This window comes from Homalodisca vitripennis, chromosome 5 (assembly GCF_021130785.1).
Source record: "Homalodisca vitripennis isolate AUS2020 chromosome 5, UT_GWSS_2.1, whole genome shotgun sequence".
Taxonomy (NCBI): domain Eukaryota; kingdom Metazoa; phylum Arthropoda; class Insecta; order Hemiptera; family Cicadellidae; genus Homalodisca; species Homalodisca vitripennis.
The window spans coordinates 20,697,586-20,716,053 of NC_060211.1; the positions used below are offsets into that span (position 1 = coordinate 20,697,586).

At 32.4% G+C, this 18,468-nt stretch overlaps 2 protein-coding genes across 3 annotated transcripts in view; one reads left to right on the plus strand and one right to left on the minus strand.

Moving 5' to 3' along the window:
* Positions 1–237: 237 nt before the first annotated feature.
* LOC124361822 (isocitrate dehydrogenase [NADP] cytoplasmic) lies at positions 238–2,493 on the minus strand. The gene has a single exon (XM_046815817.1). It carries the CDS (start codon positions 2,185–2,187, stop codon positions 1,039–1,041), a length of 1,149 nt encoding a protein of 382 aa, XP_046671773.1. The 5' UTR covers positions 2,188–2,493; the 3' UTR covers positions 238–1,038.
* A 7,146-nt stretch (positions 2,494–9,639) lies between these two features.
* LOC124361823 (meiosis regulator and mRNA stability factor 1-like) overlaps positions 9,640–18,468 on the plus strand; it is a 40,834-nt gene continuing 32,005 nt past the window's right edge. Inside the window, exons 1-4 of one of the 2 annotated variants that reach the window (XM_046815819.1) lie at positions 9,640–9,867; positions 14,922–15,050; positions 16,066–16,198; positions 16,952–17,024. In XM_046815819.1, the coding sequence (XP_046671775.1) occupies positions 14,962–15,050; positions 16,066–16,198; positions 16,952–17,024 (295 nt within the window). In that variant the 5' untranslated portion in view covers positions 9,640–9,867; positions 14,922–14,961. The remainder of the gene's footprint in view (positions 9,868–14,921; positions 15,051–16,065; positions 16,199–16,951; positions 17,025–18,468) is intronic. The other variant, XM_046815818.1, reaches the window with a different exon arrangement.

The following is an 18,468-nucleotide window of genomic DNA, read 5'->3' on the forward strand; positions in this document are numbered from 1 at the left end:
ATGTTAAGGAGCAAATATAAAGGTTTCAGAAAAGATATGTAATAGCCACCACTAGTGCAGTGATTGTATATGGTACCAAAACTGTAGTCTAGACTATTACCAACATATTGGTACAAATTGTTATAAATTTGTAGCCGACAGTTTTAAAACACAATAAATTTAATTTGTAAATAATTTTATATTATATCGGATATCTCAAACTTCACCATTTGAGGATAAAAAATACAGATGTGGGGATCACAAAATCAAAGTTAACTTTATTACTTCACAACAAATTTTAATTGCAGTATATGATTTGATAGACAATACTTTTTGGTAAAGCTGATTGACAATAAACATATTAATATGAAACAAGGTTTAAATAAAATGTACAATGGTTCAAATAAAGAACATTACCATACATATGGAACAGCTTTGGTATTTAAAAATGACGTTTTTTGGTAATCACTAAATACAAAAATTTATCAGTTGAACTGATAAGTAGTTGTTTCTATACTGAAATGCATAATTTACTGTCAGACTATAGGTATTTTAAACTGGCACACCAGTGATCAGTCTTTTAATTAAAGGCTTCAGCTCTTAAATATATTAACAGTTTTCAACATGCTAAATTAGTAATTTATCAGTTTTCAATAAATAATAAAACAAGTATATTGCAAAACAAATTCTAATTAAAACAGTACAAGATTAAAAATTATGTAAATTCAAATTAGCACATAACTACCAGTTTAAAATAATAGAAAGTAAATCTTGGCAATCAATCAAGTTATTTTTGTGCTTTTCAATCGGTTGCAACTGAAATATAACTGATATTAACCTCAAGATATTTAATGTGCCATAATATATTATGCCTCTGTAAGGTAACAAAGAAAAATTGCCTAGATTAAATTGTGTAATAAATCTTACCAAATATCTCTTCAAATTTACAGTTTAGAAGAGCTCACTTGCTTCTGTAGTCATACACCAAGTTTTTTCTTCAGATTTTCTGCGAGCTTGTCCATGAACTCGAATGTTTCAAGATAATCGGAGCGCTTCACATTATTCATTCCCCTTTATACATATTGCAAGATCCTTTGTCATAAATCCAGACTCAATAGTTTCAATGCAGACAGCTTCTAGTTTTTCCGCAAAATCATTCAGAGCAGTGTTGTTGTCAAGTTTAGCTCGGTGCATTAGTCCTCTTGTCCAAGCAAAGATAGATGCGATGGGATTTGTAGAAGTTTCTTTCCCCTGCTGATACATGCGATAGTGCCTCGTTACAGTGCCATGAGCCGCTTCTGCTTCCACGGTTTTTCCATCTGGGCATATGAGAACTGAGGTCATCAGACCGAGTGATCCATATCCCTGAGCCACTGAATCAGACTGAACATCACCATCATAGTTCTTACATGACCACACAAATCCTCCTTCAGATTTCATTGCATAAGCAACCATGTCATCGATCAAACGGTGCTCGTACCAAAGTTTTTTAGCTTCAAATTTTGATTTATACTCTTTATCATAAATCTCTTGGAATATATCCTTAAATCTGCCATCATATTTTTTAAGAATGGTGTTCTTGGTACTTAGGTACAGAGGATATCCCCTGTCTAGAGCAAACTTGAATGATGAGTGAGCAAAGTCAATAATAGAGGCATCAGTATTGAACATTCCTAAAGCCACTCCAGGTCCCTTGTATTCATGAACAATGTGTTCAAGTGGTTTGCCACCCGCTGAAGGTGTCCAAGTAAGAGTCAGTTTACCTGGACCAGGGACAACAAAATCTGTTGCCTTATACTGATCAGCATGGGCATGCCTTCCAATTATGATGGGTTTTTCCCAGCACGTAACTAATCTTGGGATATTTTTACAGATAATTGCTTCTCTGAACACTGTACCACCCAAAATATTACGAATTGTTCCATTGGGAGACTTCCACATCTGTTTCAACTTAAACTCCTCTACTCGTTTTTCATCAGGGGTAATTGTGGCACATTTAATGCCTACATTGTACTTTTTGACGGCTTCAGCACAGTCAACTGTAACCTGATCATTTGTCTTATCACGATTTTCGATTCCAAGATCGTAAACATGTAATTCAATATCAAGGAAAGGGAGAATTAACTTTTCTTTGATTATATCCCAAATTATTCTAGTCATTTCATCTCCTAAAATGTCAACAACTGGGCCTGCTTTGATTTTACTCATTATTTCTGGTTGTAGGCTACGTTTATAAAGTACAAATTTCAAAATAAAACTTAAATATTAAGACAGAATGTACCTCAATAGTCCAGTTCACTAATTTGATGAAACACTTGACCACTTTTTACAGATGAAACTGCACAAAGCTACCCGGCAATGAACGGGCAACAACTGAGGAGGAACACTGAACTAAGTATTGTTATAAAGTCGGTTTGAATAATTATCTAAACGAAAGGAAAGGGAAAGTGAGTACGTGAAAAAATCCCCTCTACCTATCTTGTCGTGACTGACTACCGCTACCGCTAATTATGCTATCCCTTCTTTCCTTGTTCCTCTTTCTCCTTCTAAAAGAAACAAAGCGAAAGATAAACGAAATAGACAGACAAGAAGAGAACTAAAAGAAACTGACGGAGACATGCAATCAGCTGAGTGGAAGCGAGTGGCAGTTGCGTATCAGCCGTTGGTTAATAATTTATACTGCCAGCTTTAAATTATAAGTACTATATAAACACAAACACTAGAGAAAACGGTTTGTTCATATTATATTCAATCCGCTATGAATTTGTAAGTGCCGAAATCGTTCAAACTCCAAAGTTTCACGGAAACTACCAAATACTAACAATATCAGTTTCAAGTATTAACGAAATTTGTTTGTGTTTTGATACATAATTAGTCTCCCGGATTAATACTTATTTGTCTCTGCGCTATCCAAATACGGGAACAATCAGCCTATCCATTAGGCAGTAGAAATGTTTACTTCAATTGTCCAACCACCTTTAGTAACCTACAGTCTACCTATAGTAAGCAACCTAAATCTTAATTCTTCACTCGTCACCTTAAGCGCTATTAACCACTGTTTTACTATATGCTATTAACTGAGACTATGATAGGAAGAGTAGTGTGTCTATTTTTTTTATTTCACAGAATTTGTTGAAACACTATCTGAATGATCATTCTGGTACATGCAATAGAAGCTTAAGTTAAAATTCAATAAATTTTGAAATTAAAGAGCTGTGAATAAAATGCAAAAATGAAGAGCTGAACAGATCAGCCGATTTTATTCTGAACAGAATAAATTGGTGTAATTTTGACTTGCATGCTTCGTTCTTCCATGAACTATTCGTATTTTGTTTGTGTAGTGGATATGCAGTCTGTTTAAGCTAACATTACTTGACACTTGTGTTAGTTTGCCAAAACTTTGAAATATAGATGGTCTAGTATGAATGTGAACTATTAAAACATCAATATTAGGATTTTAAAGTAATGACATCGTACGTGAAGACAAGGCGAAAGGATTTATATGAAACCTTTTTATGCTTTGGTCAACGTACAAGCACAAATGTCTTCATTAATTGTTATGGGTTCTGCAAATAAGTAATGTACACCAAAAAGCCAACAAGTAAGGGATAACTTGAGCCGTGAGAGGTACAAAATATTGCTGTATAATCTTCAATTAAAAGATGGGAATGTTACAGTTTGAAAGCAGTCCTTTTGAAAAAAAAAAACATTACAGATCTTAGATGGTATTAGCTTTCTACCTTTAAAAAATAGGGAAGGAAAAGAACGTGGCAATGATTTGAGAGGAAGCAACCACGGTAACTAGAACAAGACGGTAGTGCTCACGAGGAGGATGCGCAGTGGCTCGCCGGGCAGATGACGTCACGCAGACCGACCGCCCTGCACAGACACAACGCTCTAGTGCTGTCAGCTGTTTTAGTTACCGTTGACAGGTAACTGCACTGTCAGCTGTTTTAGTTACCGTTGACAGGTAACTGCACCATCGCGGCCGGCTTGGTGCAGATGACGTCACAGCCAGATGCGCGTGAGCCCTACCGTCTAGTTCTAGTTACCGTGGAAAGCAACCCACACACAAAAATGGACAAAGCTCGATTGAAAATTGCTAAAACTCATATCTTTCCTTTCCAGTATACGATTAATTTTATATCAGACACTTAATATTATAAAGATGTTCGCTGTTTACATTTAATAGTGGAATAAAGTGACAGGATCTCAAGAAATTGATTTTTTTTTCATCATCGAATCCGTAACCTACATACAGACTTTTTTCACAATACTGACTACATTACATTTTTTAACATGAAATTCGGTTTTGCCCAATGATGTAGGCTTTGGTGTAACTAAACAGTTTTTAAAGGAGAGACTACGGATATTAATCAATACTGGTATGAGACTATAACTTAAGCAAGAATAAAAACTGTAGAGTGAAAATTGTGGACCAATATCAAATTCAGTTTGTAAGTTCAGTTTAAAATGCAAATTAAGGTGAGATATAAATTATAGAGCAAAAGCATTTCGTGGTTAAAGACATAACTGTTAAGTTTTAATTTAAATCGGCCTTTCCAGATACTTTACTAGGAGACATTGAATGATGACTTGCCCTTTGGTTTTCTGGACATAAGTCATGCAAAAAGAGAAGCGTGCTGCATCTCTTGCGATTATCTAGATGGAACATATAATTTAACTTTCATTTGATCTAGTAACTCCCGCGAAAAGGAAGGATGTGATGGATCTCCTTCATCCACTACAACTTAAATTTGTTACTAATCTAATCATATTTGATATTGCATCACACAAAATTAATCGCAAGGCTAAAATCATCAAATTTGTCCTGGAAACAATAAAGTACATTAAAAAAGATCATAATGAAGTTCCATTTGAAACAAACCATTGCTTCAGTACTCGGAAGTAAATACATTATTTGGGTAGACATACTTTAGAGTTTTACAATACTAAAAGTAATTGTACGTGTAACTCATGTCTCACGCAGTTACCACATGGAATAAAGAGGGAGCAAAATTAAAATAAATTTAAACTAAATCAATATTTAATAACTGACAAAGCACAATACTCTATGTTTCTTTTGCTGTATTTTAGTCTTTCTGCGATGCTAATTTAACACGGGATTTTCTTATATATATTATATTTATTCAAATACATTGAATGTTTTGTAAGATTCATTGAATAACCTATTTTTTGAATTTGACTGATAACAAAATGAGAAACTAAAATAAGTAAAAGAAAAACTCTGATTATGCATCAGTATATGAGAAGATATAGCATCCAGTAATACAAACTTTTTAACATCTTTATTTCTGGATCAATATTATTACATTATACACAAAACAAACAGATATGAAGTAAATTAACATATATGAAAGACCATTATTGGGGTCGCTTCATTCGAAGACACCCTGTAACTTGAGTATAAGATTTAAACATCATACTTTTATTGAAGATTTAAATAACAATTATTTGTCTTAAGGAATGTCCTCCAATGAGTCTTCCACATCTTGAGGAAGTCTTGGTTTCAGAAGCCTTCTTAAAGTTGGCTTTCCGATATGGAATGTAACTGCTCCGGGAACACGGTGTAAATTAACCTATAATTTCCAGAACGTTCTCTCAATAAACCCACCAGTTAAATCAAGTTTTAATTATTCGCGGAGGGTAGCATTTCGAATGAACCACGAACAACTACAATTCTCAATACTTTATTTTGAATTTGTTTAAATATTTTTCATTCTACTAGAAGAATACAAGACAGGCATAGATTGTTAGGGGTCTTAGTAAACTTTTATAAAGCAATAGGTTGCATGACGGCTTCAAAGTAGAATTCCTGTTAATTAACGGAAATATAATAGATAAACATGCATAAGCTTGTGGTAATTTTATATTCGTGTATAAGTTCCAAGTAAATTTCTTATCACACACCTAAGTACTTGATGCCTTGATCATTAGCATTTCATAAAATTAAGGCGTTTTCTATTACGATTTATGTTGGTATACAGTATTTTCTCAAATAAAATACCTTAGTCTCACTTTTTGTTGGATTTAGAACTAATCTTCAACTCTTAAACCGATTTGTCAAAGTTGTAATAAAAGTTTTGTAATAACGTTGATGCTTCATTTGTCATAGCGTTGAGCTATGATATCTATAGCATAAGCATAGAGAGCAAGAGTAGTTTGGGAAAGATCTGATATATTAGACAGGAAAATATTTTTTTTTTTAAAAAAACATAGGTTCCAATATTCAAGCCGTGAGGAACTTCTGCTCTTACAGGGCAAACTGTTAAAAGCGTACACTGAAGTTGGACGGAAAGGGTGCGATCAGCAAAAAAGATTATACAAGAACTTAGGTACAAAGGAACCTCAAATTGGTATACTTTATAAAGTAAACTACAATGACAGTCTTTGTCAAATGCTTAGTGAGAGACATCTAGCAATGCTCTAATAAAATACAGTGAATAATTGCACATTTTGTTGACCTTATTAAACATTATGTAAAGTAATTAACAGCACTGTCAATACTATATATTATATACATACTCAAGGACATAGACGATATTAGATTCCTTGCATTGGTTACATTGACCCTGCTGAATGAAAGATCACCTGTTGTCACGGAAGAAACATATTAAATTTATTGAAGGTATTTTCTACTAAGAGTGGGTCTCTTAATATCTCTGATCTTAATCTTCTTTGTAGGAGGTATTGATGATGATTTTACCTTTGTTAAATTGTTAATAACGTTCCGAGCAGTTCTATTCAGCCTCAAAATAATTAATGACTAGCTAATTTTGTTTTTAACAAAGATCGCAACTCTCATAAATGCACGAGGAGCGTTTTCTGTTTTCTTTGTATAGAAAGGAACCGGGAATTTTAAAATTTTTGTTTTCTATGAAATGAGTTTCAGTTGCACAAGCAATATCTAATTATGACGGGTCATGAAAGATGGCAGGAACATTTTTCTTTAGTTTAAAATCTTTCAAATTTCATTGAAGGTTTGTTACATTTTGAATAACGAAGTTAGGTTGAACTATTTTTTGACCAATGACGTCATGACGCTACTTAACACTTTATTGTAGGGATATGTGTTTGACTATATTAAGTACAAGTTCTTCAATGTAAGAAAGGAGTATAAGGTCATTTTTACCATTTTTGAGTGTTGCAGGTTCGTCGGCAGTTCTTGACGGAGATATGTTTTGTGTTGCCGATTGAGCTTAAAACCTTGAAGTGCTGGAAACTGTGAGGACGATTGGGGTGTTCTGGAACATTGAGTGATATCCCCGTCGCACTTTGGTTCCCTATTGGCGTTTGCACGAGCAGGACCTTTGGCAGAGTTTCTTACGAGGGAGGGTTTTGTTATCTGTTTTTCCTTGATGACTTTATAAGATTTGTAGCCTCTGGCAATATGGGTTTCGCCGCAACTAACACATGTAGGAATGTCGTTCTTTTTATAGGAAAACTCCAAGTAATGATGATGTCCTGCGCATTTGATATACCTCGGGTTTGTTTGCAAAAAGTTTATTGTGTGCCCAAAGCGCTGGCATCGGGTATATACATTATGGTATATATCGAGATTTTCTTTTCGGTTCAACACTTAACAGCGTAGCACAATCTGGTCAGTGTGTACATTTCACTAGCTTACTCGTTATTTTCTAAGGAAATACAAGCGTAAGTACAGCAAAATGGATATTTTATTTTTAAATACTAATTCTAGTTGAATTTCTTCATCAGATAGGGAGCGAAGGACGTTTCGTGATTTCCGCATTATTTCAAAGCATACTACATAAAGTTTCTTATTTTTTGTCTCGTTTGGAAAATGTGATATTTAACATTCGATTCATCATAAAAAAAAAACATTTAAAGCCATCTATACTTTGAAGATTTACTTCAAGAGCCCTACCGTTTATTTCAGACAAAAACAAGCCTTATTGTTTTATTAAAATAATAATAATAATATTATTGTTGTTATATTGGCCAATGGCGCAGTGTAGCGGGTACGTTGGTAATCGATAGGTAACTGAGTTAACCAACGAAGAGCGTGACTGCTGTTTGGATGGGTGACCGCTGAGCGGAACTGTTCTTGCAAGTTACCCATCTTCCTCATCATTGGTAGTGGTTCGGAAGTCACCTTTAAGCTGTTCGTCCCCAAGTCAGAGAAGACTGCTTTAGCCCTAACTTCGCTTGGTAACATAAGACATCCTTTACAGACATTTTACCTTTTAAATATCCTTGTATATTTCCTGATTATGGTGGTTCACATCGTGGAGAAATATAGCTTAAAATAATTATTGTTAGCTTAGAATGAGTATCAAGAGCAGTGTTGTCATCCATTTCAACGTTACATTGTCATTTATTGCAGCGTAATATTATGTTCTGATAGGAAAATCTATTTTGTCCACACGGTTGTTTAGAATCCAAAACTTATTTCTTGGGTTGTACAATGCTGCTTGAATGTGTTGATCTTCGTTTATTTAGAGTGAAAAATCCTCCAAATTTAATTTAAGTAATTCACTTTTAACAGTGCTGTATCGGCATTAATAATTATCTATTTGCATCTCGGTGTTGAAATTTTACAAATCACAGAAGTCCCGGGGTATATTTTTATTTTTGAATAATGATTGTTTTATTATACAATTATTATACATTATACAATTATAATAATATAAAAAGGTGAAGCAACCTGTTAGTATTTAAAAAGAGTTACAACTTACATACAATATGATGGAAAAGTAACACAATTACGTATTAAAACAAATATTTCAATCCAATGATGAAATCTGTTGCAACTTGAAACGTGGGATGCGCTATCTAGCGCAAAACGAAGGAAACAACGATTCTCCTATTCCTAATCCTATTAATATTATACATCGAAATTGCCTTTGTTTGTTTCTTTTGCTTTCACTTTTTTTTAAAAATAATAACTGTTTTTATTTCAATAATAATAATAATACTTCGTACTAGCTATAAATTGTGACGAAGTACAGTATTAGAGGGAAAGACTAGAACCCATTTTAATCAACTTTAATACATATGTATCAATGGTGGTATAAATTATATCGATGCCTGTCACTGCACGATCAAACTAAACCATCTACGCACTTCTAACAATAAATATATTCCTCCTGATAATTTGTATCCCCTCATTGGTACTCACCAGTAGCATAGAGTAAAAAAGTGTATAGTAGTTTGTATAGTCATATATTCGAAAGAGCTTTGACTGCAACTGAAATGTATAGACTAGAACTGAATAATAATATACTGTAATATTCTAGTCGAAACCAAAAATAATAATACCATACTTGTATATGTATTTGATTTCATTATTTATCAGTCGGTTCACTTATACGTTACCGGTACCTAGTTTTAAAGTTGTGTGTTAAATGTATACGTTGTAATTATAATACTTTGAAAAAGAAAATAGCGCAAAAACATTATGCTACCGGTATTACAATTTTGACGTCTGCTCAAGTGCTTAATAACTCCTAAATTGTCTTTTTTATTTACGATAGGGTTTATTATAAACTATTGTGAATTTCATATTTTATCGTCAAATATATAACTACTGTGCGTATAAGTTTTGTTCAAATGTTGCAAATAAATATTTGTTATTGCCGGAACAGGTGTTAGGTTATTGATAACTCAGAGTGGTTATGCCAGAGGAAATTGTGATAATGATAGCGTGCTGACATGTTGTTCCAACAAGAACTCTAGCAAGCATGATTTGACATGACGAAAATGAAACGTTTTCCAGTGTGACTGCAAACGTTACGTATGCGTTCTTTAAAACAAATTTTAGTTTTAATTTAGATTAATGAATGTTTTTAAAACATCTCTAAATTACTAACGTGAATGAGTGGTCTAACCACTTTCTCCTGGGAATTGGTAAGTTTTTAATGTAAAGTTTCAGAAGCCTTTGTGGTGGGTTACACAACATGCTGGTTAACTAAAACGTTTTCTTGTTCCAAAATGTTATATCTTAGAAGGGAAATATCAGTTTCCTTATTTTAAATACGATCAAAAATAGAAAATATATTGTAGGAAAATGGAGCTAATTTGAAGGAATGTTTGATCTGAGGTTAACCTAATTTGAAGGCTAAAGTCTAATTATGACCTAAAGTAGTATTTCCTAAAGCAAATGAGTTTGTGAGATGAGTAAAATCACTTAAATTACAACAATTTTCACAGCTTTATCAAAAAGCCACTTAAAATGAAGAAAATGAGTAAACTTGGCATGAGAGGGGGGAGTAGGATATTGGAAACACATGGTGTATCCTCTGGGATAGAAATATATCTAGAGAAATTGTGTATGGCTAGGTAGAATATACAATTAAATGATTAGATATACTTAGTATTATATAAGTAACCTAGTAAACTGTAAGCTATACCCCCTCTAAGAAACAAATTGTTTTTAATATAATACCTAATCCATTTCTAAAGTATAATTTAAAGCTCACTGTCAACATTCAGTGGTCTGGCAAATCAGTGAAGTCAGTTGTTTAAGTGTTTCCGCAGGAGCAAGCGATTTCAAGTATTTTTTACAAATTTGTTAAATTAATCTTTTGATGTTGGAAATGTGTTACTAAGTATTGTATATCAGATAAATCATGATGTTTCATAGTTTAATTTGATAAACAGTTAACAAAAATAATGGGTGTAAAAATATGTTTTTTAAATTGTGAAATAACATTATGTTATTTGCTCAAAATACAATTTTTGAAAATGTAGATTTTTATTTTTTAGTAGAAAAAGCCAATTTAACATGTATTGTTTAGTTTTTTATTTTTAATTTTATAAAGATTTTTGTCATTTGTAATATAATACCATACATTAATAAAATATAATAAACATAAAAACTAACAAATCTTTTCTGTAATGTTTGGAACAAGACAAACATTACATAATAAATACATACTTTGCCTCATTAATTACATTCTATAGACTGTACATTCTAACATTCTTTAGTTCTATATTTTTTGTGTGCATTTTTTTATACATTAGGGTTTTATACATTCAAAGAAGAGGGTAGATTTCAATCCTCAAAACATAGTGTTACACTTGTTGTAATAATAAAGATGGTAAATGTCAGAAATCCTGTTATAGTTTCAAATTATCTATTGTCAATAACAAACTTTAAACAAAGAATTTTACTGACATTAAGCTGTGCACAAATAACAAAACAGTTATTGTCAGTACATTTTTTACTGCTATTAAATCAAGGGTTAATATTCTAATTAAGTTTTTTGAGTCCATTATTCAACAGATTCCTTCTATAAAGTAGTATGACATTTTGTCATATGTCTAATTGTGTGAAACTGTTTCGGTTTACCATCTATTGGCTGAAGTTATTACATTCAGCCATAGCGTGGCGGAACTGTATCAAGATTGTAATTATGTTAGCAATTCTTCAATGCAATGTAAAAAAAAAAAAAACTTATGCATAGTCAAATTTCAATTAAGTTTGACTTGAAATCGCTTCTAGAAGATTGTACTTAAAAAGGTGTTGAATTAAGAAGTCCAGACTCAAATTTAACAGTGGTTAATAAATGTTTAATAGCAACCATTTTCCTTTTTGATTGAACAGTTAAGAATTGAAGGCTTAGGATTACAGTAGATTATGCCTTTTTTAAGATTGTTGATTATAATAACACATACACAATTAACACATACAATTAATTAACACATACAAATCCAAGTTAAAATTAAGTTTTTATTGTAATTTAATGATTTTTTTGGGAACAATTATAACAGCATTTAAACCATGATTAATTTAAATAAAATAAATATAAGTGTTAAAATGCAATACAAGGCAACTTACTCTCTAAAATAAAAGTATCAAAATATGGGATTAATTTGTTTTTTTATAAACAAACATTATTTACATTGTCATGTTACCAAGAGATTAGTTGGCTTGTGTACTGTTTTGACCACTATGGTCCATGTGGTCGGTTTATTTGTATGTAAAAATTTAAATTTTAACACCTCCACTGTGCGGCTCTATCCTGAGTGATTGCACTAGGGCAACTGTCGCAGTCAATGTTTTAAGTAAGGATTGTACTGAATAATGCAATATAAAGTACACAGGAAGTGTGCAGAAATTCATAATTAGATTTGAATACTGAATTCCATTAAAAGCAGACCATGTAGTCTCTATATAATAGTTCAATTGCATTTTTACTAAAAAATAAATAATCTTTTGGAACTGATGAGTGATAATTTTTAAGGAGGTGTGGTATGTTATTTTTCAAACTTCGAATGGACTTGTAAAATCATCAATATCACAAATTTTTCAGCCTTTAAAAAAATTCAAGTGATAGTGATGACATTTGAGAAAACAATCTTTAACATTAAAACATTGATCTGGTAATTTTAGCAGTCAACTTATAAATATATTTATATTAATTAAGTCCTGATACGCCTGGATATATTCCAAACGGCTTGAGATATCGATGTACAATCTTCACCATACTTATTCAAATACTTTTTTGGAGGATAAAAAAAATTCTCCTCCCCTTTTCAAAGGGTGGTAGAAAGGGGTAACTTTAAATTTTCAAATTGCAGTCCCTAATTTCAAATTGAAAACGTTTTTTAATAAGCATGGTGAAGGTTGTACATCTATATCTCAATCCATTTGGAATATATCCAGGCGTGTCAGGACTTAATTTACACCGTAATATGTAAGGGGTTATTTGCCCATAACCTTTGCTAGAAACATCTTAGAGGTGTTTTATCCTCAAAAAAAGTATTTTAATAAGTAAGGTTAAGATTAAACATTGGTATCTCAATCCATTTGGAATATATCCAGGCGTATCAGGGCTTAATTTACACCCTGTATATCTTATTAGATCTGTAGATATAATTAGATGCACCACACACACTTCAATAACATTTTTTTAGAGAACAATACATTTCCTTTTATACAATGTGATAGTAAACTGCAACTTTCATGGTTTGAATCAAATTATAGAATTCTTTCACGGTTTAGATTATTATTTGACTATTTATTCAAAGGAAGCAGTGTGTTGAGTGTGTTTCATAAACTGCAAGCTTCAACATAACATATTGAATAACTGATGAACTTTGTAATGAGTTAGTTTCAGTTTTCAGCATCTACAGTTCCTAATACCATAATACAATTGGTATACACAATGTCTTCATAAAATTCTTAAATTAAATTTTAGTTTTGTATAAATCATCATCATCATCATTATTATCATCTGACGTTTCCGTTATCACGGGTCGTCGTACACAGCCTCCTCCACTTTTGTCTATCATTCCAGGTCTCCTCTTCCTCCACCTGTATTTTCTGTAGTCCCCTTCTCTCTATGTCTCTCCACACTTGGTCCTCCCATCTTCCTCTCGGTCTTCCTCTTCTTCCTCCTTCCTCCTTCTCCAGTGCTATTCTAGGCATTCTATTATCTCCCATCCTCTTCACATGCCCCATCCACTGTATTCTTCTTCCTTCCATTGTCTCTTGCAGTGAAACTACCTTCACTGCATATTTTGTATAAATATGTAATTAAAATCATGTTTGGTTAAAAAAAACCCTGCCCTCAGTGTATCTTTGCTATGCAAAACTGTCTGAAAATAGTGTTGTAACATAGAATTAAAATGGTTAGTATGTATGGAAAAGAGTTTGTTACTTATTTTTGCACTATTTATTTATTTAGGTATTGTAGGATAATTTGATTTGATTGTAAGACGGTTTCTATAAAAAATATGTCACTGCTTCCTAAGAGTTATAAATGTTTGGCATCCATGTGGTACATACAAAATACCGTTATACTACAAAGTGCCAATTCAAAAGTGCCAGAACGGAAGTGCCCAACTAAAAGTACCTAAGACAGCAAGTGCCACAAGCCTTAAATGCCACTTAATAAAAATGCCAATAACAAAATATGCCAATAACACTGAAGGTGCCGTCGGTATACCATGTCTCTAATTGGAAAAGTTCTCTTAAATTTTGAGTTGATGAAAACATTATAATCTGACCACCAAGAGTGTAATTATCATCTTCGTACGAATCATACAGCAAAAATTTTCTCCATTTTTAGTTATTCGATACCTGGAATTTCATCTAAGTCTTCGATTGAGGTTGGATTTGAAGGTAGATCTTTTAAGCGCTCTTGCTGAATTTGTTTCTGAATGTTTTCTCTTTCGGGAAGTTGAGCTAGAACTGCTTTCGGAGCAATGTTTCTTCTATCATCGAGAGTGGAGGTTAGGCGAGCAGAGCATTCTCTATGGAATTTGCATCTCCAGTATTTGCTTGCAGCCGATGATGATTGTTTGATATAAATATACCCATCGTAACACAAATATAAGTTTTTCCTTTAATTATAAGTTGCACCATAATACAAAATATTTTATATAAAACCAGATCGAAATTTGTATACAACAAATATTTATTTGAAGTTTCTATGGTAACATTTTTTTTTTTCGATCATTTTGGCAATTATTAGTTTTGGCATTGATTAGATTTGGCATTTTTATGATTAGCACTTTTGTACCTTAATCCATTATGTATTTTTTTGACTACACAATGAATACATAATAAAAAAATACATAATGGAAAAATACATAATGAAATGTTATATTCCAGGAAAGTTCAATATCAAATTGAACAGCATTATCTGTTCAGCATGCTTCCAATGTTAGGAGGGCAGCGAAACATTTAATGAAGTTTTTCCTTTAATTATAAGTTGTGCCATAATAAAAACAATTGTATGTAAAACCAGATCGAAATTTGTATACAACAAATATTTGTTTGAGGTTTCTATGGTAACATTTTTATGATCATTTTGGCATTAATTACATTTGGCATTTTATAATTTTGGCATTTTTATGATTGGCACTTTTGTACCCTAATCCATTATGTATTTTTTTGTGATTACACAATGAATACATAATGAAAAAATACATAATGAAATGTTATATTTCAGGAAAGTTCGATATCAAATTGAACAGCATTATCTGTTCAGCATGCTTCCAATGTTGGGAGGGCAGCGAAACATTTCTGCCAACATGTCTTGGACTCCTCCAACTCCATCTGCCACACTGCCTTTCTTGGGGTAAATATGCCAGTCTTAAAACCTCACCAACTCACTCAGTATGAGAAGCTGTGTTATGGCACCTTTATGGACCTAATTTCCATTTCCCAACTCAAATTGTTCATTAAGTCATTAACAGTCAACACAAATGTATGAATTTATATTAAAAAGTACAAAGTCAAAGAAATCTCACAAACTAAATTGAATAACTAAATGTATAAAAGTTTCAGGTTCAAGTAAAAGAAAATTACACAAATTAGCTAAAATAAAATAACTAATTTTTATAATATTGAAAATTAAATTTCAGATATATTTGTAACAATATTATACCAGCGTGGCTAAAAATGGAAAATGACAATTTTATTTGCAGCTTTAATAATAAATAAAAAGCAACTTGGCAGTAGTTAAGAATGAAATTAACAGTTTCCACTAGAATGATGAATCACTTTAAAATTGTATGAAATTAATAATCTACAGAATTTGACAGATGTGCCGCTAAGTAAACACAGTTGATAAGCTAAACATACATAACATTAATGTTACTTTTACAAACAAACCAAAGAAAATGTTGCTAGGTTAAAAAGTTCAGTTAAGGCCTATAGAATGTGAAAACTATTTAAGCACTTTGGGTCACAAGATGTTTTAACCTGTAAAGTTAATTTTTGTAAATAAAAAATAGAGGATTCAGTCACTAAACACTTAATCTATCAACACTACATCTACACTACCAACTTCCTGTTATTGTAGTGTTATTGTGAATCTACAACCATAGGAGTTTAAAGGTGGATCAATATGGCTAATAGAGTAACTATTACATTCTCAAAACACTCATACTCATATCAGCTCTCCAAAAGTATCCTATATCAAGATAACGAGACTTATAGGTAGTTAAATGTAATTAAATGCTTACAAGACAAATAAATAGGTAGGTTAAAATAGATAAATTGAAGTATAAAAATTGAGCAACCTAAATGCTAACTTTACTCATCTTAAAAATCTACTAATATTAAAGTATTAAATTTTTTTTTATTCACAGATATTTTGGAATGAGCCCTCAGCCTCAGTCTCTTCCATTTTTTAATCAAGAAAATCTCCCTTTCTCTGTCCCAACTACACTTTGGAACCAAGGGTGGAATGTGCAGCCGCAGACCCCAGCGGTTCAGACCCAGGTGAGACACAGTGAATGGACTATTAAATCACCTTTGCATTGATAATAAGTAGTAAAAACCCTTCTTATTTATATCTGACAAATCTAAAATATTGATTGAGAGTTTTATTGGCATTGTAATAAATGTGTTTTATATTTTATACAAGCACAGAAATTCCTCATAAATTTACAGGTTTATGTTGATCTTAGGTAAGTAACACCCATACAAAATTAGATGGGTTGTTACTAAAAAACTGCTATTAAAAAAAACTGTTACTAAAAAAAATTAGCTTTTATCTTTGTAAATATAGCTTGGAAGTGGTGAGAGAGTGGATTACAAACAATAACTACTAGTGGCACAATGTACTGACACAAGATATGTTGTATATCCAGTACAACAAAATAAACCGTTCTGTCAGTGCCAAAAATGAGCATACATTAGGAGAGCTCAAGCCTCCGTAAAATTTTGAAAGACAAAAACTAAAACCACACCCAGTAGTTTGTTTTAAGCTAAAATACATTTATGAGGTCTTAAAGCTCGATAAATTTCTGGAGAAAGATTCCAAGCCCATGTTTTTGGAGGGTATTTTAGACACTTTAAAGCACCCAGAGTGTCAGCACCCACTTTAAAGCACCTTCAGCCCCCTTCAAAAAAATGTGTAGTACACACACCACTAGTATGAAATACTCTGTTGCCAACCTAACCAAACTATTCAAGTAAAAAAAACTTTCTAAACACATTCTTTACTAAACTGATACAATATATCTCTTTCAGTGCTCATCTGGACGTCCAATTCTGGGCAGGCGAAATGAACCTAACCAGCAAAAAGAATCCTCAATCAGTAATGGTAAGCTACGACTAGTTAACAATCTCAGTTACAATTTACTACTTTCTAATGTATATCCTCAAATATAATGAAAAAACTAGTACATGTATAGGAATTCACGCCTGAACTCAGACTGGTTTTTTCCGACAATTTTACCGGGGTCTGGACCAGCCCCACCACGCTTGTACAGAGGCGGGTGGCGGTACATGACAGGACCCGGCCAAATATCTTTCCGGAGCCCTCCAAAGTTTAGTACAGTCCTGGTTCTAGTGTCAATGAAATGTACAGAACAGTATTATTTATGTTTTTAAATTATGATTTGGATAGCTGTGGTTCTTATAACTAAGCAATACGGCAAAAACTAACCAGTTCTAACTTAATGTCTAACATTGTTTTTTAACACTGTAATTTTATTATTTTGAACTAGATTTGATCCAACAATATTTTCAACAGTTTTTTGAGGTACCAACTGAACCTCTGCTTATTTTACTTTTCAACCCTCTAGAAACAATAATTTCTACCGATATATATACCGTAGTCGTGTAAAATTGAATGAAATTAAAAAAATTACTAATGAGAAGCAAAGTTAGGATCATAAAGTCCTCTCTACAATTTAATCTCAAAACACGAACAAACATACAGTACTTATATTAAACAACAGTATGTAATTCCATTTACTTATCACTTAAATAACAAAAATATAACAAAGTTTAACACAGCAACTAACACCTTATAGTACAGAGGCCAAGTAAGATTGCTCAGAATAGAGCTACTGTGAAGGTGTTAAATCTTCTTGTGTAATGTAATAAATATTTTTTTCTAGATTATTGCCGTTTGTGTTTGTATTGATATACAGTAATACTAATTCCCAAAAACTATGAATAAATTATCATTCTATTATTTGCTTCTAAGAATCAAGTACAGAGGTGAGAGAATACAGAGGGCGATCTACATTTCAGATCAAGATAGTTGGAATAAAGAAAAGGAGACATTACATAAGAATAGGTACAATGCTAAACACATAAATAATTTAAAAAAAAAAACAACTGAAATTTACATGTCAAAATCTGGTACGTTTAGATCAATGTCAAAATGAAGAACATTAAAAACTAGCCTATCTTCCTTATATTATATTTAAGCCAGGCCAAAGTTGAAGACTGGTTGGGAGCAGTGAAGGACAAAATCTACAGTATACGCCAGGAGTCTACAAAATTCCATGTAGCTGTGGCTCAATCTACAATGGGAACACAAAATTTGTTATCCACACGAGTGAGTGAACACATTAGACACATCAATATACAGAAAAAATCTGCCATGGTAAATTTTCAAGAACAATCAAGCAATAAAATTTTAGATACCAAAAGTACCCATAACGTAGCTAAGGTGGGAGGGGTTGATTCAATGTGAATGTTGAGTTTAGCTCCAGCTCATTTTCTGCTTAGTGCAGTGTCCGAAATCTGACACT

Excerpts from the sequence above, each read along its gene's own strand:
- LOC124361822 (XM_046815817.1), bottom strand. The coding sequence starts at position 2,187 with ATGAGTAAAATCAAAGCAGGCCCAGTTGTTGACATTTTAGGAGATGAA.